The sequence below is a fragment of the Takifugu flavidus genome, chromosome 17, assembly GCF_003711565.1.
Source record: "Takifugu flavidus isolate HTHZ2018 chromosome 17, ASM371156v2, whole genome shotgun sequence".
Lineage (NCBI taxonomy): Eukaryota > Metazoa > Chordata > Actinopteri > Tetraodontiformes > Tetraodontidae > Takifugu > Takifugu flavidus.
In genome coordinates, this window is record NC_079536.1 from 3562289 (window position 1) to 3585183 (window position 22895).

A 22895-nucleotide genomic window follows, 5' to 3' on the forward strand; every position below is an offset into this window, starting at 1 on the left:
ACCTTCAGACCCTGTCAAACATCCACCCCACCTGCTCGAATGTGCTCAAATTATCCCCAAAATACGTAAAAGGCCACAGTCCTGTGCATGTGCTGCATGGAAAAAAGGCAACAATGCATATTTAGGGTGTATTACAAAAAAATAGATACCATCACTTCAATCTTCCCACATTTCTGCTTCGGCATTTATCTCCTTTCTCTCTAAATCCTGAAATTGCCTCAGTAGAGGGGAAAAAAGGGGCGGCTTGAGATACTTTCGCCACATTTTCAGAGTGGTGCACAACTTTTTTTTTTTTTTTTCCTTCTTCGCTTCCTCCAGTGAAAATTGAAGAGGCTTTATGTCAAATGCGGCTAAAGCCGGCCTCTCCATATCAAACAACGCTGCACGAAAATTACTGTGGCGATGATAAGGCTGCCAGATAGAGTGGGAGAGGAGAAGGCGAGGGGTGGGGAGGAAGCTGAAAGGAAGTGACTCTACTCAATTATACTGCAAAATTGGTATGACTGAATATTTTTCATTCAGGTGACTGATAGTATCAGTGAAACTGCAATGCAGATAAATAAAGGAGGCTTCTGTCAAGAATAAACACCATTAATCATGAAGCCAGCGACCGCGCCGCCGCCTGTCCCCCACCGTCTCACTCCATAGAGGAAGTATTAAAGACGAGGGGTGAAGCGGGCAGGGAGGGGAAATCAGCTAGGGGGTGACCTATGGAGTCACACAGAACGCGTTTTGGACAGTCAGAGAGGAGGATGAAAAAGTGGCCTTCTTCTCTGGGCGGTGACGGCCGGCGTATCTGGACAGGAGCGATCAGATGAGATTATGAAACAATCATCAATTCCTAATGTAATTTATGGCCCTGCTTCACGTTCCGGTCTAGACCATATTCAAATGGGAACGCCGAGGCCGACCGCCGACTCTGGCGGAACTTGGAGCGCGACGCGCCTCCGATAAAAGTGCACGCTCGTCTTAAAAACGCGTCCGCGCTAAATCTCTTTTGTCTCTCGCTGTTTTTGCATTATGAGTCGGTGCTCCGTGCCGCGGCACTCCATCCCGTCCCATCCGGAAGGAGCTGCGGAGATAAGACGGCGGTCTTTATGCTAAGCGCTGCGCCGCCTCTCTATGCCCAGATTGGGCTCTCTGACAACAGTTTATGTAAATACGCAGAAACCGTCTTAGAGGAAACTCCGGGGACATCGAGGGGGAAGTGTTGTGTGGAATCAGTGAGATTTTGGCTCTAAATTAGGCGATCCAAACTTCGTCGACTTTACGATCACCTTTGAACGCAAAGAAAAGTGATAAGATTACGTCTAAAGTAACATTTCGGCCACATTAAATGTGCAAACTCATCCCGAATCAAAGTCAAACTCCTCCATTTTGTGTTGCACCTTTATGAACTCCTGAATGGACTCCGCATTGACTCGTTCTTTCCGAAATCTACGTTCCGCAACTACGCCAAAGGTGGTGAGTCAATTGCTTGACTGTTACGAGTGCTCGGTTGTTTTAGTGGGGCTCATTCACAACACGGGGGCCAGGGACAGCGGAGTAAAACCCCCAATGCTGATAATTGACTTGTAAAGAATACCCCTGTTTGTTCCAGGCGGTCTCCGGGTGACTGAGGGCCGGTGCTGAGCTTCTGTGAGAGGGCTGTTTTGTTTTGCTGTGTACCGCAGCTCAGGCAATAAAGCTAGAATGAAAGGAACGGTCTCTTCTCCTCGCCCCGGACCTCTCCCCCCTTAACTCCCATTAAGCCAGTCCTGCACAATGGTGGTGGCAAAGGGGACCGGAGCTCCCGTTGAGAGCCTGCTCTTCAACCATCAATGTGTTTATTTAAGTAGGAAGTATCCTCTCTGGAGCAGGTTTCCACACCAAAGGCGTGCAGGGAAAAACAGGAAAAAGCAGGAAACACTCTTTTCCTGATCTTTACAACAAAACTGGTTAAGTTTGGTGAACTCAGAAGAGGCATGTTTGGTTTGCTTTAGACTGTTTAAAAAAGGACCGCCCCCTTCCCCCCCTCCGACCCTGGGGCTTTAATATTGAATGGCACGTTGGTGCCGTCCCCGCAAGAATTCATAAACTAAACGATTAGCCTGTCTGTAATTGCGCTCTCCTTTGCCTAATAGAGGTGAGGAGGGAAAAAAAAAACAAAGGACAGTTAATTTGTGATTTCCTCTGCTCATTTGAAGGCAAATTAAGTGTCAAACAGCTAATATGGAGCATATTTCATTTTATGCGCTTTTAATTTAATTCTACTGCCTTATATCGCAGGCGCCCGTTAGCCGCGCTAACAACCCCGTGCCTCGTCTGAAAACGGGGGCCATAAATAAACATGTTTCAATTAGGCCCGTCGCAGTAATAGGATATGATCCTGTTCATTTGCCACATTCGGATGTTGGATGTGTCACTGTGTCGAAGAGGAAACAAGTTACCGGGGCGTTAGCGACATTTTTTTCTCCGGCCACAGATGCCCAGTGGTGGCTGGCTCGTGCGAGCAGCGGCAGTGGGGGGAAGCTGGTTGGATTGATGGAACTGCCGCAGGGCCAACCCAACTGTAATTACAGGCCGTAATGAGAGGCTGCATGGGGAAGTACTGCAATAATAGTCCCTGTGTACTTAGGCATATCTTTGAGAGGGCTAATAACGATTAATTCTGCTCACTGAGGAGAACTTGTCTTAAAACAATTCAATATTTCTCCATAAGCCGCCTCCTTTTATTTCCCCGGAGCGACAGCTATACGTTGACGGCCCCTATTTGCTCGGCCTGGTGACAAGCAACATACGGAGCAGAATGCATCACTTTTCCACAATGAGGTTTTTTTTTTTCTAATTTCTAAAGTTTGAACGGAGCTAAAACTTGCGCACAGCAAAACCTGGAAGTGAATTCAAGGCTAATTCCCCTTCAGAACCCAGGTTCACGCATTATATCATGCTTGCTGTACCGCTCTACCGCCAGCTAATTAACCTAGGATAAAAATACAGAAAGCTGGATTGTTCGTGTGCAGTAAAACGTGTGATGGAATGCACAGGGACTGGCTGAATATGCCGCAATTAATTTCCATGTTGCGACTTCCAAAAGTCCAGTAGTTTTTGCACGATCCCGTGTGTGCTCGTGGAAAACTTGTGACAGCGAGTTCAAAGGCTTGATTTAGAAGAGGTCTTGTAATATTGACAAATAGTTTCCCTCAGCATAGCATGTCATATTAGGCAGCTATGGCTAATGTCTTGGATAAATAGTCCATAAGTAGCGAGGCGGAGTGTGCCTGTGTCTCCAGTGACAGCCAACGGAGCACACAGATAACTCTTGTCTGGTCAGAGTGACTGAAGACACCGGCGTAACTTCTCTCCCTTAATTCAATTCCCTGGCTTCGTGTCCCCCCCTCCCCATCATTTCTTTCCACGCTACCCTCCCTAACCTGTGCGCCACATCGCACCAAAGTATTTCTGACGGATAACAAGCCAGGCTGTTTGTTCATGCCTGTGTCGCCTTCGTGCGCTTGCCCCATTATCTCTGCATAAGCTAAATGCTAAATTATATTTGCCATTTTGTTTACAGTGACATTGGGCATCAATCACCTCCTTTTTTATTCCCTCACCCCTCCCCAAGCTCCCTTCTTCTCTTTTTTCCCTCTGCAGCAGCCCCTGAGCTGGAGATGAGGGGCTGAGAGGTAGGGTGGGCTGGAGGTGGGGGGACATAAAAAATTCATTACGCTTAGTGGCACATCAGCAAGGGAGAGATATGACTCTTGAGGACGAGAAGGGGGGAGCCGATAATGATGAAGAATATCAAACATAATGCGGCCCAAGTAGCTGCCCCATTCAATTTGTCCTCGCCGGGCTGTGATCGCTTCCTCCGTGTCTCGCAACGTAGGAAACAAGCACTGCGAGGACGATGGAACATCTCGTTAAGGCCCTCAGTGTTTGGGAATACAAATGATGGAGTGAATGAGAATGAAGGAAAGAAGCAGAGTGTGGAGGGAAAACAGCGGGAGGGGTGTACCGGAGTGTGCGAGCTCAGGGAATGCTTTGAAGTTCCACGCTGACCTGGCCGGCACGATCAGGAGCGCGGTGTGGAAACACGAGACCACCGTAATTAGAGTTCCCCTGCTCATACCAACCATGGGATCGAATGAGTGGCAGTTGTTGCTTTAAAAGGTACCCCTTCATTCAAGTTTCCAGACCTGAATTATCCATACTTGCAAGGTTAGGGTTGGGGCTAGCATGTCAATTAAAACTGTTAGTTCAATTACACTAGTTAGCTTTGGACAATGCTAGCTTTTTCTTGCTATATTTGATCACTGTTAACTGAGTACAGTCCTCTGGAGACCATCTGTGTCTGTCAGAGTTGGGTCCATGTCAGCTGCTTCCTTCACTTGACAAGGGTTGATCAGTGGTCTTCTGAGAATCACCCGCTCCCAGGCTCCCTCTCGCCCTGCTCTCATTTCCATGTCTCTGACACATGTTCATCTGCGTGTCTCTGACATGTGGCTCATGTTGCACATGTACATGCTTGCGGCCTTTGATCCTAAAAGGCAAATAGAGACGCCCTGCACCCATGAGGCGGGCGACTCCATGCCCGTGGGCAGAAGGAGGTTCGGTCTGTAACGAGGAGCCACTGAGGCAACTGATGCATCTGGTCTGTAGCATTTCAATGAGTACAAGGGGTGTAACTTACACATGAAGAGGTGGCACGGGGGAAGGATCGTAGATGTAGCGTCCCTGGGTGTGTCTGTCATCAATCGGGACAGGAGGATGGAAGGTAGGGAAGAACTGCGGTGCAGCTGCAGTGAACAAGAACAAATAAAAATTAGTAGAGATTTTGTCAGAATTCTACTCTCCATTCATCTAAATAGCATCGTAATGAAAGGCTCTGGCCGATAGCCATCTCTGAACAGACCCGCCCAGATTAGGACCTCATTAACCAGAAAGCGATACTGCTCTGAAATGTTGGCCGAGGAAGTCTTTGTAAATGTTTTAAGGCTGATATGACTCAAAACAAACGGGAGGGCCGCCAACATTTCTCAAAGCACCAAGCATAATAGGGTTTTGTGTGAAGGATAACATTTAAGTACAACCAATGAAATGTGCAAAATGAGGACAAAAACATTCTTTTCCGTAACAGTGTTTTGTCACAGCTGCCAGTAAGCAGCGTCTTATTTTCTTTTCCACTCCAGATAAAACATTAAAACATTTGCATAATATGTGCTTCTGAGCATTTCTCTATTTTTTTTACCCATAAAATGGCTCCACCAACAGGCTTGGATTTAAACACTCGGTCAGAGCATCACTGCAGTCTCTTTTTGCTTACCTGAAAGTGAAACGGATATTTGCTTGGGGAGTGGATGAAGAAAAAACTTAAACACTTTCTCTGTAAAATGAATCACTTATTCATATCATCAGATGCATCACCACCCTGAGGCAAAGCATGTGTGAACATCTGCATACTTCCACATGGCAGGCCTCAGGGACTTTTTTTTCAGCTGCGGTTGTAAACATTTGCAAGCGTGTGCCAAAAGTGGGCAGATGGCTAAGCGGCGGGGAGCCCGACAGCTCTACAAGTGTTCCTGACAGTGCCAAGAAAAAGCTAAATGACTCGGCAGGTGTTGATCCCCCAGCACCTTTCAGGTGTGCTTACCACAACGCAAAGGCCTCTCGAATATTGTGCCGTACCGTACTGAATTTCCTTCATCAAAAACTTAACCACCAATCGATGGTCGAGCAGTTGCAGAGTGTGAGTTTGCTTTGTAATGCATAAACAAGTTAAGAAAAACTTTCAAAAACGAAACGGGGAGTTTTATCCTGTTTACACAAGTGTCGAGATAAGTGGTAAACCTCCTCTGTACAGCTCTGGCAAGTATCTGTCTACTCTGCCTCGGTCTGTTTGATGGTTTCCTCCTGATGACGCAGTCTTGGCTCGGCGGACTCCTGAGCTGCTCGGGGAGGGTGGGATGAAGGGATGCTGGGATGGATGGATGGGCTTGAACAAGAGCGGAATCTGCTTTGTTTACTGTCCGCGGCTCCGCTCTGAGTCTAAGGGCTCTCGGCTGTCATAGCCTGAAATGAACCTTTTGCGTGAGCGCATTGTAGCTCCACAGGAGTGAAAACATTTGCGTACTCTGATCTCACTGATCCCTGCCCACACTGCAGAAACTTTATACAAATCTTTGTCATGTCAAGCAGACTCCGTCCCCTTTGCTCCCATAACCTCCATACCTTCATCTGAAACTCCCCTATGAGTTACCCAGATCTCCCTCGTGTTTATGTCTCCAAAGCCCCTCACTCAGCACATCCCCGCACCCAGATTGGACCTTTTATCATTCAATCCTCATCACTCTTTCCCTCTCTTCTCACCCCTCTCAATGTGGCCCCCGACACTGCAGCAGGGCGCATCTATTCCACCAAAGTTTACTTAAAATCACCTCAGGAGTTTACTTTACCATCGTGCTATCCAAATAGAATCCAACACCTCTTTTACACCATCGCAGTTCTCCATTAACAAGGCAAACAGGCCTGTGTCACTGGAGGGAAAGTCTACGGTCACAAAGAAGGGGGCTAATGAGAGAGGGGGAGAGACTCCATCCGGCAATCCATCTCCAATGTTTCCTGCAGGGACCTCTTACTGTTTACTCCGGGACTAAATTGCCCCTGCTCTCCTGGATATTCAATGGGTATTTTCATCCTGCAATTCAGAATACAGCTGGAAGGCACACGTATCACACTTTTTAACCATTCCTCTGCAGCCACGTACCACAGCAGTTCCTAACAAGGGCGATTTAGTTTGGGTTATACTCAACTTAGTGACTGGAAACTCTTACAAAGCGATAATGTATTTGCAATTACTGCACGTCTCGCAAGATTTAACAAAACATTGGTCAAAGCAAACACAAAAATATGGAAGATATAGAGATACGTCACAGGCACTGCTAGTGCATAACCATTAAAACGTGGTTTCCCATGGAAAAACAATTATACAATTATAACAAACGAAAGGATATCTCAGAATTGCAATATCGGATGCCACCCTTTCATTAGATGAGTTGTGATACTATTCAATGACCAATAGAGCATCTCTTGAGTGGAGCAGTGTCACTACTTCCCCCAAAAAGATCCTGAAGGGACCTGGAAGTCATTGTAACATGATTACAAATGGGCACTAATGAAAGAGCAATTAGGGGCAAACTTTGACCAAGCTCATTAATTCCAATTTAACATAAACAGGCAGAGCTCAGGACCAAAAGCCAGCTTCCGCTTCATTACACAGGAGTATGATAATTGCTTTGTCCTTTATTGGACACTTGAATAATTTCAAAGAAGGGGGAGGATAAAGACGAAAGCACATCATTTGTGCTTACTGGTTAATCTCCTTTCCGACGGATGTTTCACCAAGATGGATCCTTGCGCTGCTCTGGGACCTTCAGCGATACTTTGAGAGCCCGGCATGTCATTTGGAGTTTGTTGGTTTCTGTTCTCTTTTCTTGCACTCTCACCGGTCTGAGTTCTGTCTCCTCCCTTCCTTCTCCATTCTAATGACGGCTGACTGATTCTTTAACAAAGCGTCACCCACAGCCGAGGACGAAGCGTTCCTACATAAACAGGGCACTTGTCGTCGGTGCTCTGCTGCGAGACCACAATGAGCCAGTGACAGACTGTCATAAGTGAGTAAGGCGGAGTAAGTAAAGAGCTGCTGGGGCCTGCTCCAGAGGTTTGTGAATTGCTAATGTGGAACATATGAAGCCTGTGCCGGGGTCGGGAGTGCCAGATTTGATTATGCCACCTCTCCCGGTGCTCATGATCTCACTGCTCAGGCATGTTCATCTGCAGTGAGACGCACAGTTAAGTACAGTGCAACACTGCGAGACTGCGCGCAGCACAAATGCCTGTTGCCAGCGCATACCCATGTGTTAATGGGGTTGAAAAATTCATTTCAAAAGATGGCCCCAGATTTTCTTTTTTTTTGTCGGTTTCGCTTCCAGATATGTAAATTTACAACAATGCTTCCAGACTGAGCCAAACATTTTAAAGCTTCAAAGATTTATTTTTTTACTTTCCATGGTGATGCCATATCCATATGCAAGGCCCAATAAGACAGTAAGACGGCCAACAGTCGCTTAGTTTTACCTCCCAAAAAGCTCATCACTGATTATGTGTATGGCTTTACTTCACCTAAAAGAGGCAAAAGTTTAAAAAGATGAACATCTGTAAAGTTTTACCCTGAATGAAACCACAGATAATGTCTTCTTTGTCCATGCGCACAGTCCTGTAGGGTTGTGGTGAGGCCAAGTCTAACCCTGCAGCTCTTTATAGGCGAAGACAGCGACCTCGGTTTGATGTCACTGTCGAAGCTGAACTCATGTTTTCCCGAATTTATATAAATGTCGTAAATAAAACAACACTTTATTAAATAAAGTGTTTCAATGTCTGTGATGATTTTTTTACAAGACATCTGACTGGAGAACATTTGTCCACTTCACAACAACTTAATTTGAAAATAATTTGATTTTTCAGAAAACAGTGTTTGTGGCGCTGATTTAACATTTTAGGAATTGAAAACATTTGGGAATGCTGCTGCTGAGCCTGTTTTAGTTTAGAGACTTCTGGATTAGGTTTTCTTTTACATGGCAGATATGGGAACATTTGGAAACAGTGATGCAGAAAACCAGGTTCAGACATGATGTCTCCATCCACCATTTGACATTTGTGAACACACTCTTCCTGGTCCTCTTCAGTATTTCTGCAGTTTTCTGCTTAGTGCACATGATTTCCAGTCATGTGAGATACCTGAAATTCAGTATAATGGATGTATATCTGTAAAAAGCCCAATGAGGAAGCCCGTAGCAGACTTTCAGTGGATGCAGGAGGAAACCAGCACTCAAAGACTGAGTTCTGCCTGTGATCGCTCTACTCTTTCATCGTGTTTGCTTCAGACCTCAAGCTGTTTGGACATGTAAATACCACTTTTGCTGACTGTTTAGCTAAGCTCAATGGGAGTTGCTGTTGATTTTAGAGCGCTTTGCTTAATTATGGGTCCCAGATTGTTTTAGGTCTGATGGCCTAATTACCGCTGTATAAATTAGCCTAATGTTGCTGTGTTTATCGAGCCTCGGTACTACAACAGAGAATGCTTTTATACAAAGCTGAGAGAGGAGAAAAGTAAAAATAATAAATTAAAAAAATCAAGTGTGAAAAGAAAGCAAGAAAAGAGGTTAAATAACAGAGGAATGCTAAGTGGTGCAATGCCATTCATCATATGTGTAAAACTGGCAGATCACACTTTGCCTTTCCTTTGTAAATCAATATTTTTCCTCTCTTGCTCTCTCCTCTGCCGCATTTTCCCTCTCCCTGTATTTTCTTTCAATTGCTCTCACGCCCAAAAAGCACAACCCATCTCTCTGCGGGTACACTTAATTAACATGGTGCAAAGGGAAGAAAAACAGTAGGGAAGAGAGAGCGGGTGTTAAAAGGAGAAACCTCAGGTAGCACAAAAACACTCGTCTGCTCTCTATTCTTTCTTTTCTTGGCTGGAAAGTCAACCTGTTGGCTTTGCTCGAATTTTTTGCAGACCCTTCCTCAACTCCAACCAGCTCGAGGAGAACTGGATGGGGCCGAGCATCTGCAAGAGATTTTCCAAGAATAGCCAGTCTTAACAAATTGCACACCATCACAAAGGCCCGAGCTACACTACAGAGGAGCTAAGCACGAACATGACTCTTCCAGCGGCCCCCCAGCACCATCCACCACCTGATAGACCCTGGTTTTTCTCCCACTCCCCACCTCCCTTCCTCCCGGTATCCCCGTGTGGATTGAGGAGTGAAGGTTATTGCATGAGGCCTTGGTGGAGCAACAATCTATCTCCTACATTTGGTGAATTTCTAGAATGGGATAAGCTGGGGAGCAGAACAAAGCGCTACGTGTTGGCCCTCCTCCCCCTGACACTCGATCCCGTTCCCCGTCTCTATCCATACAGTCAGCCCTCCTCCGCACACACTCAGTTGAAGATATACACAGCAGTTTAGTAGCTATGCTACTCCTCCTTTCACTATTTATCTCTCGCACCAGTCTGTCACCCTCTCCAAATAGAGATGCCTCTCAGACTGAAGGGAGTTGATTTAAAGCTCACGTTGTCTCATCGCCACTTTGCCACATTTATTTTCCTCAGCTCCTGCATTGTGATTTATGCAACATTCAGGGCTCGTTTAAGATCTTAGCGTGCAATTGACTGAGAGGAAATGAAACAATGTTTAAATGTCAGTATCACGAAGTGGGAAAAAGTATGATTAATCTGCTAGATGTCATCTGTATAGGACACAAAGTGACAGCGTGGTGATTGCTCTCTCTACGGCAGGTTAGTCTGTGACAGGGTGACCTCTGGCCTTCATAACTCCCCCTGAGCCCTGAATTCTGAAACTATAGTGAGCGCTCAGTTTCTACACCTGGATTTTAATAACACAGCCTGTTATTAGCTAGCTAATTAAAACCCCTCAAAGGGGGCCCTGAAGGTCTCGAAGCAGTTAAGAAACTTGTTAAGTCTTTGCAAAATGGTCATGTTCATATTGTAAGTTTATTACACAATTGTTCTCCACTATTGTTGTAATCCTTTGATGTATTTTTGAAAAGAATGTTAAAGGCTTCTATTTTTTTCTACTAAACTCAAGGTTTCGCAGGCCTCCAGAGTTATGTGGTCAATGGAGGAAACTGTGCGTCACACAGCAAAGACAAAGGCCAGTGCCAGAGCAGACAAATGGCCTGTGGGTGCTGGTGAGACCAGACAGAGGGTGACACTCCTGGACCAATTAGGTCCTGTGAGTGCAAAAGCATCTGGAAGCGCGTCTCTGTTTTCCACTTAGTTTTCCACATTTCTGTCACCTTAGCCTCTCTTTCACCCTCTTACCCTTGTATCGTCTTCTTAATTCTTTCAGTTAATCCCGCTCCCAGTCTATTTCTTTTCTTCGCCTCTCTCATTATTCTAAGCGCATCGCTCGCCTTTCCCTCCTCACGGCATCCCAAAACAAGGACAAAGTTGTAATCCACTTACCACAACCCTGTCAACAGATTTTGCCCAAATAATCCTGAAAGACTTGCAACCACGCCTAGGTGCTCTCAAGGGAAAGGGTGGAAAGAAAAGTCAAAATGCGAGAGGCAAGGCGAGGCAAGTGAGAGCCATGGAAAAAGAGTGAAGAGAGAGAACAACACACAACAGCAACAGACGAGGGAACTTGTGTCACAGTGATTTGAGTCTTTGTCACGCAGGTGGTGCCCAAGGGTTCCCTCAGCCTGGGCAGAGAGACAAACTGAGGCCCGTGTAAACCTTAAAGAGGATTAACCCTGCCGGAGCGCTTTAATGAGACCTGAAAGTGCCAGGCACCGGAGAGCCCCACTGATTGAGCTGCGCTCGAGCCGGATCCCAGCAGTCTGATGGCCCAGTGGCCCAGCAGCACTTCTGCAGCCCCGTGGCCTACAGCTGCCTGCGCACACTGAGCTACATCAAAGCGGTCTGCCTGGGAGAACCCCAAGATGGGAGGAAAGGGAGGACGGTGGGCATAGGGGAAGTGAGAAGCATGTGTGAAAGGAGGGCTGGAGGAATCCCTTATCTCCTCCAGAGGATGCTGCTCTGTGGTGCGAGATTGTCTGGAGCTGCCACCTGTCCCAAGCATCTTTAAAGAAAACATTGAAGCCTGTGATGGGCCTGACCTCCTCCAGCTCCAATTCTTTTATGTCTCTCTTCATTTTCTGCTTTGTTACACACTCCTCCCCCAGCTCCTTCTTGAAACTCCCTTCTCTCCTGCTTGTAGCCCTAGACCCCATCCTCCTTCCCCTTCCTCGCACTGATATGGTTCACATTTCACCAGGCTGCCGGAAACATTTTAATTACTCTGTTGTTCATCAGCCTTCTCTTGGTGTAGAACAATGCTCGTGACCCTCCAGAGACGAGAGCGAGATATGAGTCTTTTGCAGAAGGGATAAGGGCGCTTATCTTTGCCACTATATGAGCGGTAACACAAACACAAACAGGAGTGATGAGATTTGGATACATGGGGAAATAAATGCGAAAAGCCTTGAAAAAACACAGACTCTCCCTGAGCACGCAGTGGTGATTATCCTCCTGGAGTCTACAGGGTAACTTAAGGAGGAGAGGAAACCCGCTCAATGAGAAAAGGCCCCCATCAGGATACGAGCTGGGTCTATTTGTAATTTTAGAATTACCAGTGGAGTCCGCTGCAATTGATTTTTCTTTTTAGTAGACAAATGCAGCAAATCTTCATTCATAAGACTCAGCAACGTCAGCAAAGTCCCAATGTTTCCTTTTGCCCCTGTGGCCCAACTGATAAACCGATCTTATTCCAAAAGAAGTCAAACACACTGACAGATGTTGTGAAACGATAACAAGAAATGCTGAGTACTCTCCTTTGAGTGTGTTAGGTTTGCCAGAGATCCATAATTCTTCTCGGCTAGCTAAATTTAATCCGGTCTTTGTTGGGGGAAAAAGCTGCCATTATTATGAGATACTCTGCTTTGCAGTTAGGCCAGAATGTGACCTTAACATTGTACAAAATGACGCTTCCTTCATCACGTATTATCAAAAGACGTAAACATGTGAGAACGTGACCTATCTTACAGCATGAGATGCCTTTAATAAGCTGTATAAAAGGGGATCATCTGATTATCCCTGGTGTGCTGGACCAAGGGGCCACAACAGAGCACGGGCCTGTGTTGTTCTTTCTTGATGAAAGGAGGTGGATGGAAGGGATCCCTCTTCATTGCCTGTAGTGCGCCCCAGGCTTCTCTACGCCGGCACGCCGCTGGGGGACTACACCGTGCCACCGCGCTGAAAAAGCCAATACTGAAACAATCACAAAGCCAAACACTTACCCTTGAAACAGGCACGCGTCTTCACACCTCAGGCTCTACTTTCTACTCCCCCGTTTTTTGGGGTGTTTTCACACTTGCCCCAGCAAGAGGCTGGAAAGTTCGTTGCGTGAAAGCAAGTTTACAAGAGGGCCCTGTCTGAATCCTTTTCACGCATGTGAGGGTTGGTGAGCAACACCTTGGCATGTTATGACAGAGAAATTTGCACACATTAAGGAAAGCTACCATAAATCTGAATCTTGAATCAGGAGGTGCAGCAATGTAATGTCTTTAGTTAGAAGGGTACCTTTGGCACTTAAGCCGATGCCTTTTAATCTACTCAACACACCAAATCCAACCAAATTCCTTTTAATCCAATATTAACAGTTATGTTATGTGAGTTGACACTGAAATATAATAATTTGGCTATTTGCTGGAGCTGTAATCATGTTAATATTATGAATCCATGATCCAGGATCCGATGGAAATAGTTTTATTGACACAAAAATGATGTGAATTGCGTTTATTGCAGTAATAAACGTTGACTTTTCTAGCTCTTATTCCCATTCCTTCTATTTTCAGACAGAGGAAAAGCTGTACCAGTCCAGTTGAACCAGAAGACCATCCACTGTAATTAACTACCGAGTCCAGGGTCATTCATGTGCAGATCACGTACAGTTCAGCGACAGCCAGTTCATCCAGTTCAGTGGTCAGCCGCATTTTGATACCCAGGCAGTCAAACTGACGCCGGGCAGCGGTCGGCATGATACGGCCCAGCAGACCCGAGATCAAGCGCAGCAGTTTTGGGGTTTAACCCCTTTGGATGGTCACCCCTCCTTGTACATCACAACAAGCAACAAGGCTAGGTTTTAGGCTCCGCATTCACGAGAATTCTCTTAGAACCGTGCAACCACCTTTGTCCAAGCTCATGGAACAGTATCACTTCCATACATGTGCTCGGATACTTCAGACAAGGAATATACATGCCCTTACTGCCTTTAGCTTAGCAGGCTTGAGTCTCTGAGACCACTGCAGGACAATGAGGCTTTGGAGTATAGATTGAGCCCTTACAAGATGATTTTAGTATCCCAAAGGCTACTGGGCAGCTACAGTTTAAGGACACTTTCTATGCCATACAGTAATGGGTTTGGTCTACTGTCGCCAATAAAGAAACCACATACACTTACCATACTCAATTTTTTTTTCATGTGCCCTTTAGAGGTATTCGTATTTTCTATTCAGAGTACATTGGCATTATTGATTAATGACATTCATTGACAGAAAACTGGTCGTATTTATATCAGAGCCTTTCACTTTTCCAAAGCACTTTGTGTAAGTTTTGGGTAGTTTTTCTGATACTGCTTATGCCCAATGACAGTAGTCACAATTGTATTACATCAGTGCCAAAATACTTAAACATTCTTAGCAAAGCTCTGCAAATTCACTTTCGTCTCTTTTCTCCTTTCACTGGATATTTTTGAGTGTTTCAGTGGAGTTTTAACATTTACAAGAATCCCATTGAAAGGAGGCGCTTTAAGTCCCTCTGTGGATGTGTTTAGTTTGGCAAGGAGAAGCAAGTCTTCAGAAAGGAGACACTTTAAAGAAGAAGATCCCCTCGGAGGAAGCAGAGATGCTTAGCCAGCAAGTGGGCTTGCTGTTGCTGCAGGACCACTGACCAGCTAATCAGCGGACAAAGTAAACAGATGTCGGCACTGCGCATCCCATTCATGCTTCCACACAATTAAGATCTTTAAAAAAAGACTTTTTCCCTCATTAATCCTCATTTCAATCCTTTCTTCTTATCCCACAGCAAAGCCCCATGTATTAGTGTTGTGGTAAGAAGGATGTGGACTCTTATCCAGTGTTTGCCCAAGAAAAGCTGTTAAGACTCAGGCATCACCACGATTAGCTAATGCTAACAATAGGGGTAATGTTTCCCTGTGCCTCCCTCTTTTATGAATTGAAGTGGGTGTAAAAACCAGAGTAAACAGGGTCTTAGGCCTTAGAGGAGTGGGAGATCACAAGTCTGCATGAATAGCATCTTTTTCACAGACCCTGCCATCTTCCCCCTTTGCTCCCTTCGTTGCTCTCAACTTATACACCTACAACCACTTTTCTTCACCACAGTAATGAGTGAGCGCCAGGTGTGGGGAGGCTGCAGGTGCCGCTGCATTTAGGCACATTAAGCACTGACACAAGATAGCGTGAAGAGTAATCGGATTTACGTGGCTGTCTGCAGTGCGGCGTGGCACGCACTGCAAGCACAGCACAAAGACTTAGAGCCCCCTCTCCATCACAAACACACACACATTCCCACACCTGGGATGAATTTAGGAGGTGACAAAGCCCTCCTAGAGTGGGGCTACCACTGGCCAAGTGAGAGAGGACTGTATGTGTGTTGTTTTATGTGAACCAGAAACCAGGACCAGGAACCCATGACCTTTTTACACCTTGTGGCGCGCGAATGGCGACAGACTCCACGGGCCTCTGGTTCAAAGCGGCAGCAGGAGGGACAGGAAATAGGGATTTTAAGGCAAACCCTTTCGTTTCGCTGACCCTCAGACCACAAATTCTCATGGGGGATTGAGCTCCTGCGCTGGGTTCAATCAGACAGAATGGGACCAGTGTCTTAAGGGACGCCCTGTGTCCCCAACACCTGGGGCCAGGAGGAGGTGTTGTATGCTTTCGTCTGGGATCACACAGACCTTCCAGAGTCAGGATCAGAGACTTGCCAGATAAACACCAATGAGAATATTTAAAACTGTTGAGACCCGTGTACATTTTTTTAAATCCTTTGGCACTCTTAGTCTCCTATGTCATCATATCTACAGTAATTTACAGGAATTCGTTATCTTCAAACGAAACGAAACAAAGAAAAAGAAGGAGAATCAGATGGAAGATTTAGATATATTGTGTCTACAGCCTTGCAGTAAAGACCCTGGTTTTCTAGTCTCCAGTCCTACAACCTCTTGAGTCTCAAGACATGGAGGAAAGCTCTTGAAGCTCTACGGCCCTTTTGACTTTTCCTGCCGCTTTTGAACTCGCCATTTCGGATTGAGACTTTCCCACATGACCCTCCACCCCAGAGTGACCCCCCACCCACCCCATCTCCCCTTTCCTCTCCTCACTCCTACCCCTAGGCTTCAGTGGTCTGGAACCAAAGGGTCCTTCACACACACACAATCACCCCCACTCACATACACATGAAATGAGAAGTGGCAGTCTTGCTGAGTTAGGTCGGGTTGTAACGGGCAGTAATGTTCCACACTCGAGGCTCCTGTACGCGGCACTGCTGCATGCTTTTAAGTAACCTTTCCTTTAAAGAGGCACCTTGGTGATTTTCGGGCATCCAAGTATGAAGGTGTAGCTAATGAAGTGGCTGAATAAGTAGAGTTACAGTTCAAGGTTGGGGTCCACTGGACTTTTCATTACTGCCTCTGGATTAAAATGTGTCTCTCCCACCCTGTCTGCTGTAATTCTGCAGCAAGTTTACCAAACTAAACAAGCTATCACATCAAATCCTTGTCTGCAGGCTAAGTCCTGTCTATAGTGGCCACCGAATTAACCCCCTTATCAGCCTCTTACTCTGCACTCATCTAGCTACTGTTCTTTTTCTTAGCCCATACACACACCGCCTCACTTTGATCTAACTATACCGTCTATCTCACTTTCATTCTCAAATTATCTTCTGTATCTCACTCAAGCCACAGCTATTCCTTCACCACAATCTCTCTCTGCTCGTCTCTGTTAGTCTCTCTCTTTCCCTCACTTCCTTCCTCTCACACAGTCTCAGTCCCACAGAGAGAGGGAAGCAGAGTAGGGGGTGGTGAGGTTTGACTTGGCGCTGCTTTGGTGCTTTGAAGTGTGTGTTGATGAGAGAAAGTGGAGTACTGTGTTCAGACAGGCCCCTAATGAGGGAATTAAGAAGCTACGCTGGCCGTTCCCCATACTAACTTCCCAGGCGTACAACAAGACGAGCGTGCGTATGTGCGCGTGTGTGTGTGTGTGCGTGCGTGTGTGTGCAGAAGAAAGGGGCTAATCTGTCAGATTATATCAAGTGTTTGGCAGTGCTGCCTCTCACCTCAAGTAAAGAAAGGCATAAACTTGGCCTCACTGTCGGGAGGTGAAAAGTACACAAAAAGTTCCCAAATTTTTGCCCCAGGCTGTGCGTGCAGTGAAGATTTGCATATGAACATATCAATCTGAACTGAGGAGGTCATTCTGGACAGGACGTTCCTGTAGAAGCCTCCTCCTCCCATGGCTCAGGTCCATCAGAAGCCACATAAAAGGTTTTTAGACACAGATATCAGTTATTTCTCTACAAAATATTTGCTACTTACGATAGTGTGAATCTAGGTAGCCGTTACGGGGGTCCATTGCGAACAGAGTGCCTCGGTACGGCAGGGCATGATCAGCCAGGTGGGGCAGGGAACTGTGCTGCTCCTTCTTGAGCAGGGAGGGACGATCATCTGTGGAGGTGGATGGTTCCTCGCTTATACTCCTGTCCAGGCCGCTGGCCGTCGGGGCGTGGGAGCTGATGGCGTTGCGCCTTTCCCGGTGGAAGGGCGTGCCTGAACTGTCGTCCTCTGCATGAGCAGACAGAAAGATGGGGAAACCATAATGTTATTGTAAAATTCTGACGGGGGAAAATGCTGCAGTGCAGATTTATTGAGAGTAATGTAAACATATCTCTGCTCTAACGTTTTGAACTTCTCTCACATTCTCGAGTCAGTTAGGGCATTACGTAATCCCCACAAGACGTCAAAATAGACCAAATAAATGAAAATGAACTTCCATCCAAGGCACCAGAGGTAAAATGCGAGTGTAGGAGAAAATCAGCAGCTACGTCTGGACATAAAGTCCAGTTTCTCAGTAGACAAATATGCCGATATGTTGAAAAATATGTCAGCATTGAGGGGGGACCGCCAACTTTCTTTCTGGATAACACAAGCTGCCTATTAAAGATGGGTTGTACCAACACCACAGGGCTGAATGGCTGTTGCTATTATAGGTACGCTGTGTTGACTTTTACCAGGAAGACATGACCCCCTCACCCTTGACCTGAACTCTGAACTGAACTCCTGCTAATAGTTTTTATGTGGTACGATACTACGTAGGCTTATTCAGGAATTGTTGTTACAACGATGTAGATAAGAGGTTAAATGTGCATAGTTCACATAAATCTTACATCTGGTTTGTATCTTCGAGTCGGATCTCCATTCAAGCCTTACTTCTTTATCAGCACCTGTTATTAATAGTCTACATGTTCAACGCTGCTTGTGTTAAATTTTGGTTTCAAGTGCGGTTTATCGTACTTTTCCTGGCATTGCCATGGCTCACTGAGAGTCATGCCATCAAGGCAGAACCTGTAGTTTGGTCATAATGGACCCGAGTGGTGCGGAACTCCCCTACTACAAGTAGAGGAGCAGAGGGCTAGATTAAAGAGCACTACCTAAAGTACTGGAGAAGACCGCCACCGTAGCACTTCAGGAACACTGCTGCACTTCAGAGAAGAAGAGAAAACGATCAGACGAGGGTGGCTGAGGGAGAGAGCCAGGAAGAAGGAAGAAGGCTGAGAGGAGAAGAAAGAGAAAGATAGCAACCCACAGGTCCCGCTTTTATTCCCCTCACTCTCCCACATCCATTACCAGCGACCAGGCCAACGACTCATTGGTGCAGCTCTGGCAGCGGTTTCAAGGATTCTTAACGCGGAACTGACAGCCACAGAGGCAAGCCTCTCTCATCCGCAGGAAATGACAGCGTCAGTTATGATATAAGTATTTAATCCTATACTGCACAGCCCGTGATCTTATTAAGGGAATAATGGCACTTATACGGTTAAAGCTGGATTAATAGGTCTGCTCTAGCAAAGCGCAATATTAACATAAAGGGATTTCAGAACTGGGTTCATCTCCCGACATGGATTGAAATAAGTGGAGACTGTAAACTATGCTGGGCTCAGGGTAGAGCGTGTGCATTTAAAAATGTCCATTCTTTGTGATAGTGAGCATGTTTACCTTTATGACAGATATTTAATGTTTTATTCATAAAGTAATCAATTACATTTAGATTATAAAGCAGACACAGTGCCTGAGAATGAAAATGTACCTTTGTAGATTTAGTAATTGGGCATTTTTAGCCCACATTCATGTACCAGATTTTTAAAAAAAAAGCATACTGGGAATAAAGAATCTGTGACCAGCTCCAGGAAACACAAGGTCTTTCCATTTGTGGCCCTAGTTTGTTTCCTTTTTTGTTTTAATTTTTAAATAAAAATCTGGATACCTTAAATGTCTTGTTTAATCTCTTCCCCATTTCTTCTGCCCCTTTTTCCCTTTCTATATTGCCCACCCCCCACCCCTCCAAATTCTATTCAGATCTGTTGCCCTCTTCTTCGGGAGGTCAAGCGACTAATAGTTCAATCACCACCATGTCACACTCCCACCTTCCCATCCAGTCGGCATAGAAAGCCCCAGGGAGGCTCATCATTCAACAATATACCACCTTAAGGGGCTTCATTGCTTGACTTTATAGCACATTAAATGGCTAAGCAAACAATCAACAGCACAAAGGTCAGCTAAATCCTACCATTGGCAGAAGAGTAAGTTGTTTTCAATCATGTTGCCTGTATCTGCTGGTGGAAACTTTTCAAATCCTCAAAACATGTCAGGTATCTGTCAAAGATGAGCTCACGAACTGTAAACACCTGCAACTTACAAAAGTTCAACACTTGCCTAACTCGGACCCAACAGGACCCCTTCCCATTTTCCCTCCCTCATTTTTCATTCCTCTTCTATTTCCCTCTCCTTTCCCATGGTTGCCACATCCAGTCCTCCACCAGTTTGCAGGCCTATTCAGACCAATACAAAAGCAGCAGGCCAGTCCTCTGTGGACCAGAGGAAAGCATGCCTCTCAAAAAACAGAAAAAAGAACTATCCCACTCTCTCTCTATGGTGATTGAATTTCTTAACATCTTTTCAAAAAGCGCTTAAATGCCTGGAGGCGAGAGGAAGAAACAAGCTAATGGTGGATGGGGAGCACTGAACAAATTTCAGAGCCCTTTCCTGCTTGCGTTTGAGGTTGAAAGCGAGCTCCTGCCTTTCAAGTTTCAAAGTCCTCCTTCCTCCCGCAGTGTCACTGAAGGATTTGAAAAGAAGGTAATTGTGCTCACTGCCGTTCTGATCAGAGCACACGCCCCGGCTCTAGTATTTCAGGAGCTTTCTCTGCCACTATTATAGTACCTGGTACTCTATTCCTGCATTCTTCCTCCCGTACTCCTCTCTCTCCTCTCGCCCATCACAAATACACTCTCTTGCCCTCCTTCACTTACTTTCTAACATTCTTTCAACCCCATGAAGCCTCTCATTAAATCCTAAAGCCCAGATTCTCTCCTTTTCCTCTTGTCCGGGGTCTCTATTGAAAAAAATGGTACGAATACCTTCAGAGAAATCCCTGTGCAAGGCCTTTAATATGGAGGCTGAAAGGAGACTGTGGATATGCAATGACAAATGAAATTTTAAAGGAGATAATGAGATATGGAGTGGGGCCAATTCCTTTGAGAACAGGGCTGTGGGACAAGAGGGGGCTTAAGTTAAGGGTGCCCTGCCAATTCAAAAAAACCAAAAAACAAAAGTGAAACAAAACCCTTGGCTTGTTGTTTTTGAAGGCATTTACTTGAGGCTGAGGTTAAAAACAAGGTCTGCTGTTCCCCAACATGCCAATCTGTCCTCCGCTATCAAGCATCCGATTTGCCCTCGAGCCTGAACTCAGAGCTGGGCCACGTATGATTCAGGCATGCACAAAGGACCACTGCACATCACATTTCACCTTCCCTCCCGCCCACCCCATCCCTTCTTCCTCTCCCCAAACATCAGAGGTGCTGTTGTACCTCTGAGCCAAAACCAGACACATGCCCGTGTTCCACCTTCGAACTTCTCAAAGAACCGTTGTCAGTGGCACAAACAGGTTTTGGCTGGGGAGCACGCAGAGAGTGAACAGGGGAGGGGGATATACAGTGAAATCACAAAACATTTCTTCAAAGCTCATCTCCTCCTGTGCAATAATCTCTTGCTCCTTTTTTTCTTTCTCTTGCAAATCAACTCCCGGGAAAGACTCAAGACTCCCCAATTAACAATGAGAGGGGGAAGAAAAATTCCAGCAGCTGGCTTGAGTTTAATAAGAGCACCTCTCCAAGCGGCTTAGGCTTATGTACCTGATTCACCGGCCCTGGCACCGGCGCTATAGTTGGAGAGAATCGTTCCGATTAGCAAAAGGCTGAAAGACAAGAGAGAGGGAGACCGTTCAAACTCCACCGAATGCAACACAAAAGCACCGGGGATTACTTCCATTGTGTGAGGGCTTCTTTTTTATTTTCTACCAACTTTTTTCAGCTTTACACTACGTGAAGGTTAACCCTGCACCACACTGAGCTACTTTCGTCTCCCAAAAAAAGGGTGACAATTCCTTGATGAACCAATTTCCTAATGGGCAGAAGGGAGTGTCAGGTCAATTAATTCACTTTTTTTATTTTTTGTTAAAGTTTGTGGACTTAAATGAATCTGCATGGTACACTGGACAACTGTGCATTATTTAGCCATCAGCGTGTGACTGATGTCTGAATTAATGGCTTGGGCAGGTGAGGGTTTTGCTCGTGGGTTGATTTCCACATGCAGGCCCTCGTATCCCCTCTTCAATATTTATCACAGCAAATTTGATAACTCCCACGTCTCAATTTGGCAGCTCACGAACACTGAACTGCGGCCCGTAGCCCCCAGCCCGTTTTTTCTACGCCACCAGGGGTCTGCTGGAAGGCACCCATAGATCAGCAACTCAGAGCCTCTGCTTTCAGGGCCCCTGGGCTGGGGAGGGGCAAATCAAAGCCAGCTTGCCGCCTTCCATCTTCCCTTGCTCACCTCAAATCAGCCTCTCAGCAGGGTTGTGTCGTGCCAAGCCTCCACCTTCTCCTACTCGCACTCTATTCACCATATGGGGGCACGGACCCACCATAAATCCGCCACTACCGTTTCATCAGGGCCACATTGTGAGGGAGCAATGGGCATTTAAGTGAGAGGGCTGAAAGCCCCCTGACTCCAAAATACACGCTGATGCATTTCTGGCTCGGGCTAGTGATGGCTTTTAGATTTTTTGACTCAAAGTGCACCTAGGCCTGCATTCTCTTTAAGGAATCAAAGCCCAAATTATGCATGTGATCAAAGTAAATGAATAAAATAAGTCATTTATTGCTGTGATTGTATTATAGGCAGTATGATTACATAGACAATCACAGCCCACAGCCAAGCTATGATCAGTCATAACCTGGTTATGCTGCCCTCTGTAACAATATTGAGTGTTAGGGTGACTAATGTTCACTTGGGATAGTGGGTGAATCTGGGCCCGGTGCCCACCTCACCAAAGTGGGCCAGCTTTCCACTGGGCCTCAGCACTGGAATCCAACTTCTGACACTAGTGTGATCTGGACCAAGTCTGTGGCACTCTGATTAGGAGAGGTTTGCCAAGAGAAATGATACCCGGCCAAAGCAAAGACCCACAGAGCCAACAGTGTGGATAAAATAGAAAAAAAATAATGCAACAAATTTCATGCACTTCAGATGTAATCCAAACTGCCACTGTGGATATTTCCCACCTTGTGCTGTATGACATCATCAAATTCTTCCACTAACTCTTAAAAGTTCAAACTTGTTCGGCCGTTTTGCTCGTTTAATAATGCACACTCTGTTCAAGAGAATATGCATCGCCATTAAGACTTGCTGGGAACAAGATAATTAGACACTTCAAAGGTACCTGCCCGCCATTCCACAGGGGGCAGGAATCATAGCGCTCCGCCCCATTTAAAAGCATGTTAACTCCTATCTGAGGCTAGCAGGCTAATTTAACTCTTGACATTTGATATCTAAGGAATGAGAGGGATCAGCCATTTAGCTGGAACAGGATTACCCTCTTCATCTCCTCCTCTTCCTCTCCCTCCTCTTCAATGCCAAACACCCCCCCCCCCCCCCTCTCCCAGTCAGGCCGGATTCATTAATTTCCCTGCTGCT

General features: G+C 45.9%; 1 protein-coding gene across 1 annotated transcript in view; it reads right to left on the reverse strand.

The window, feature by feature from the left end:
- The window catches only part of gli3 (GLI family zinc finger 3), a 72870-nt gene that overhangs the window by 26485 nt on the left and 23490 nt on the right, over positions 1-22895 (reverse strand). The window contains 2 exon segments of the mRNA XM_057013450.1: positions 4673-4778; positions 17181-17426. Coding sequence (XP_056869430.1) covers positions 4673-4778; positions 17181-17426 — 352 coding nt within the window.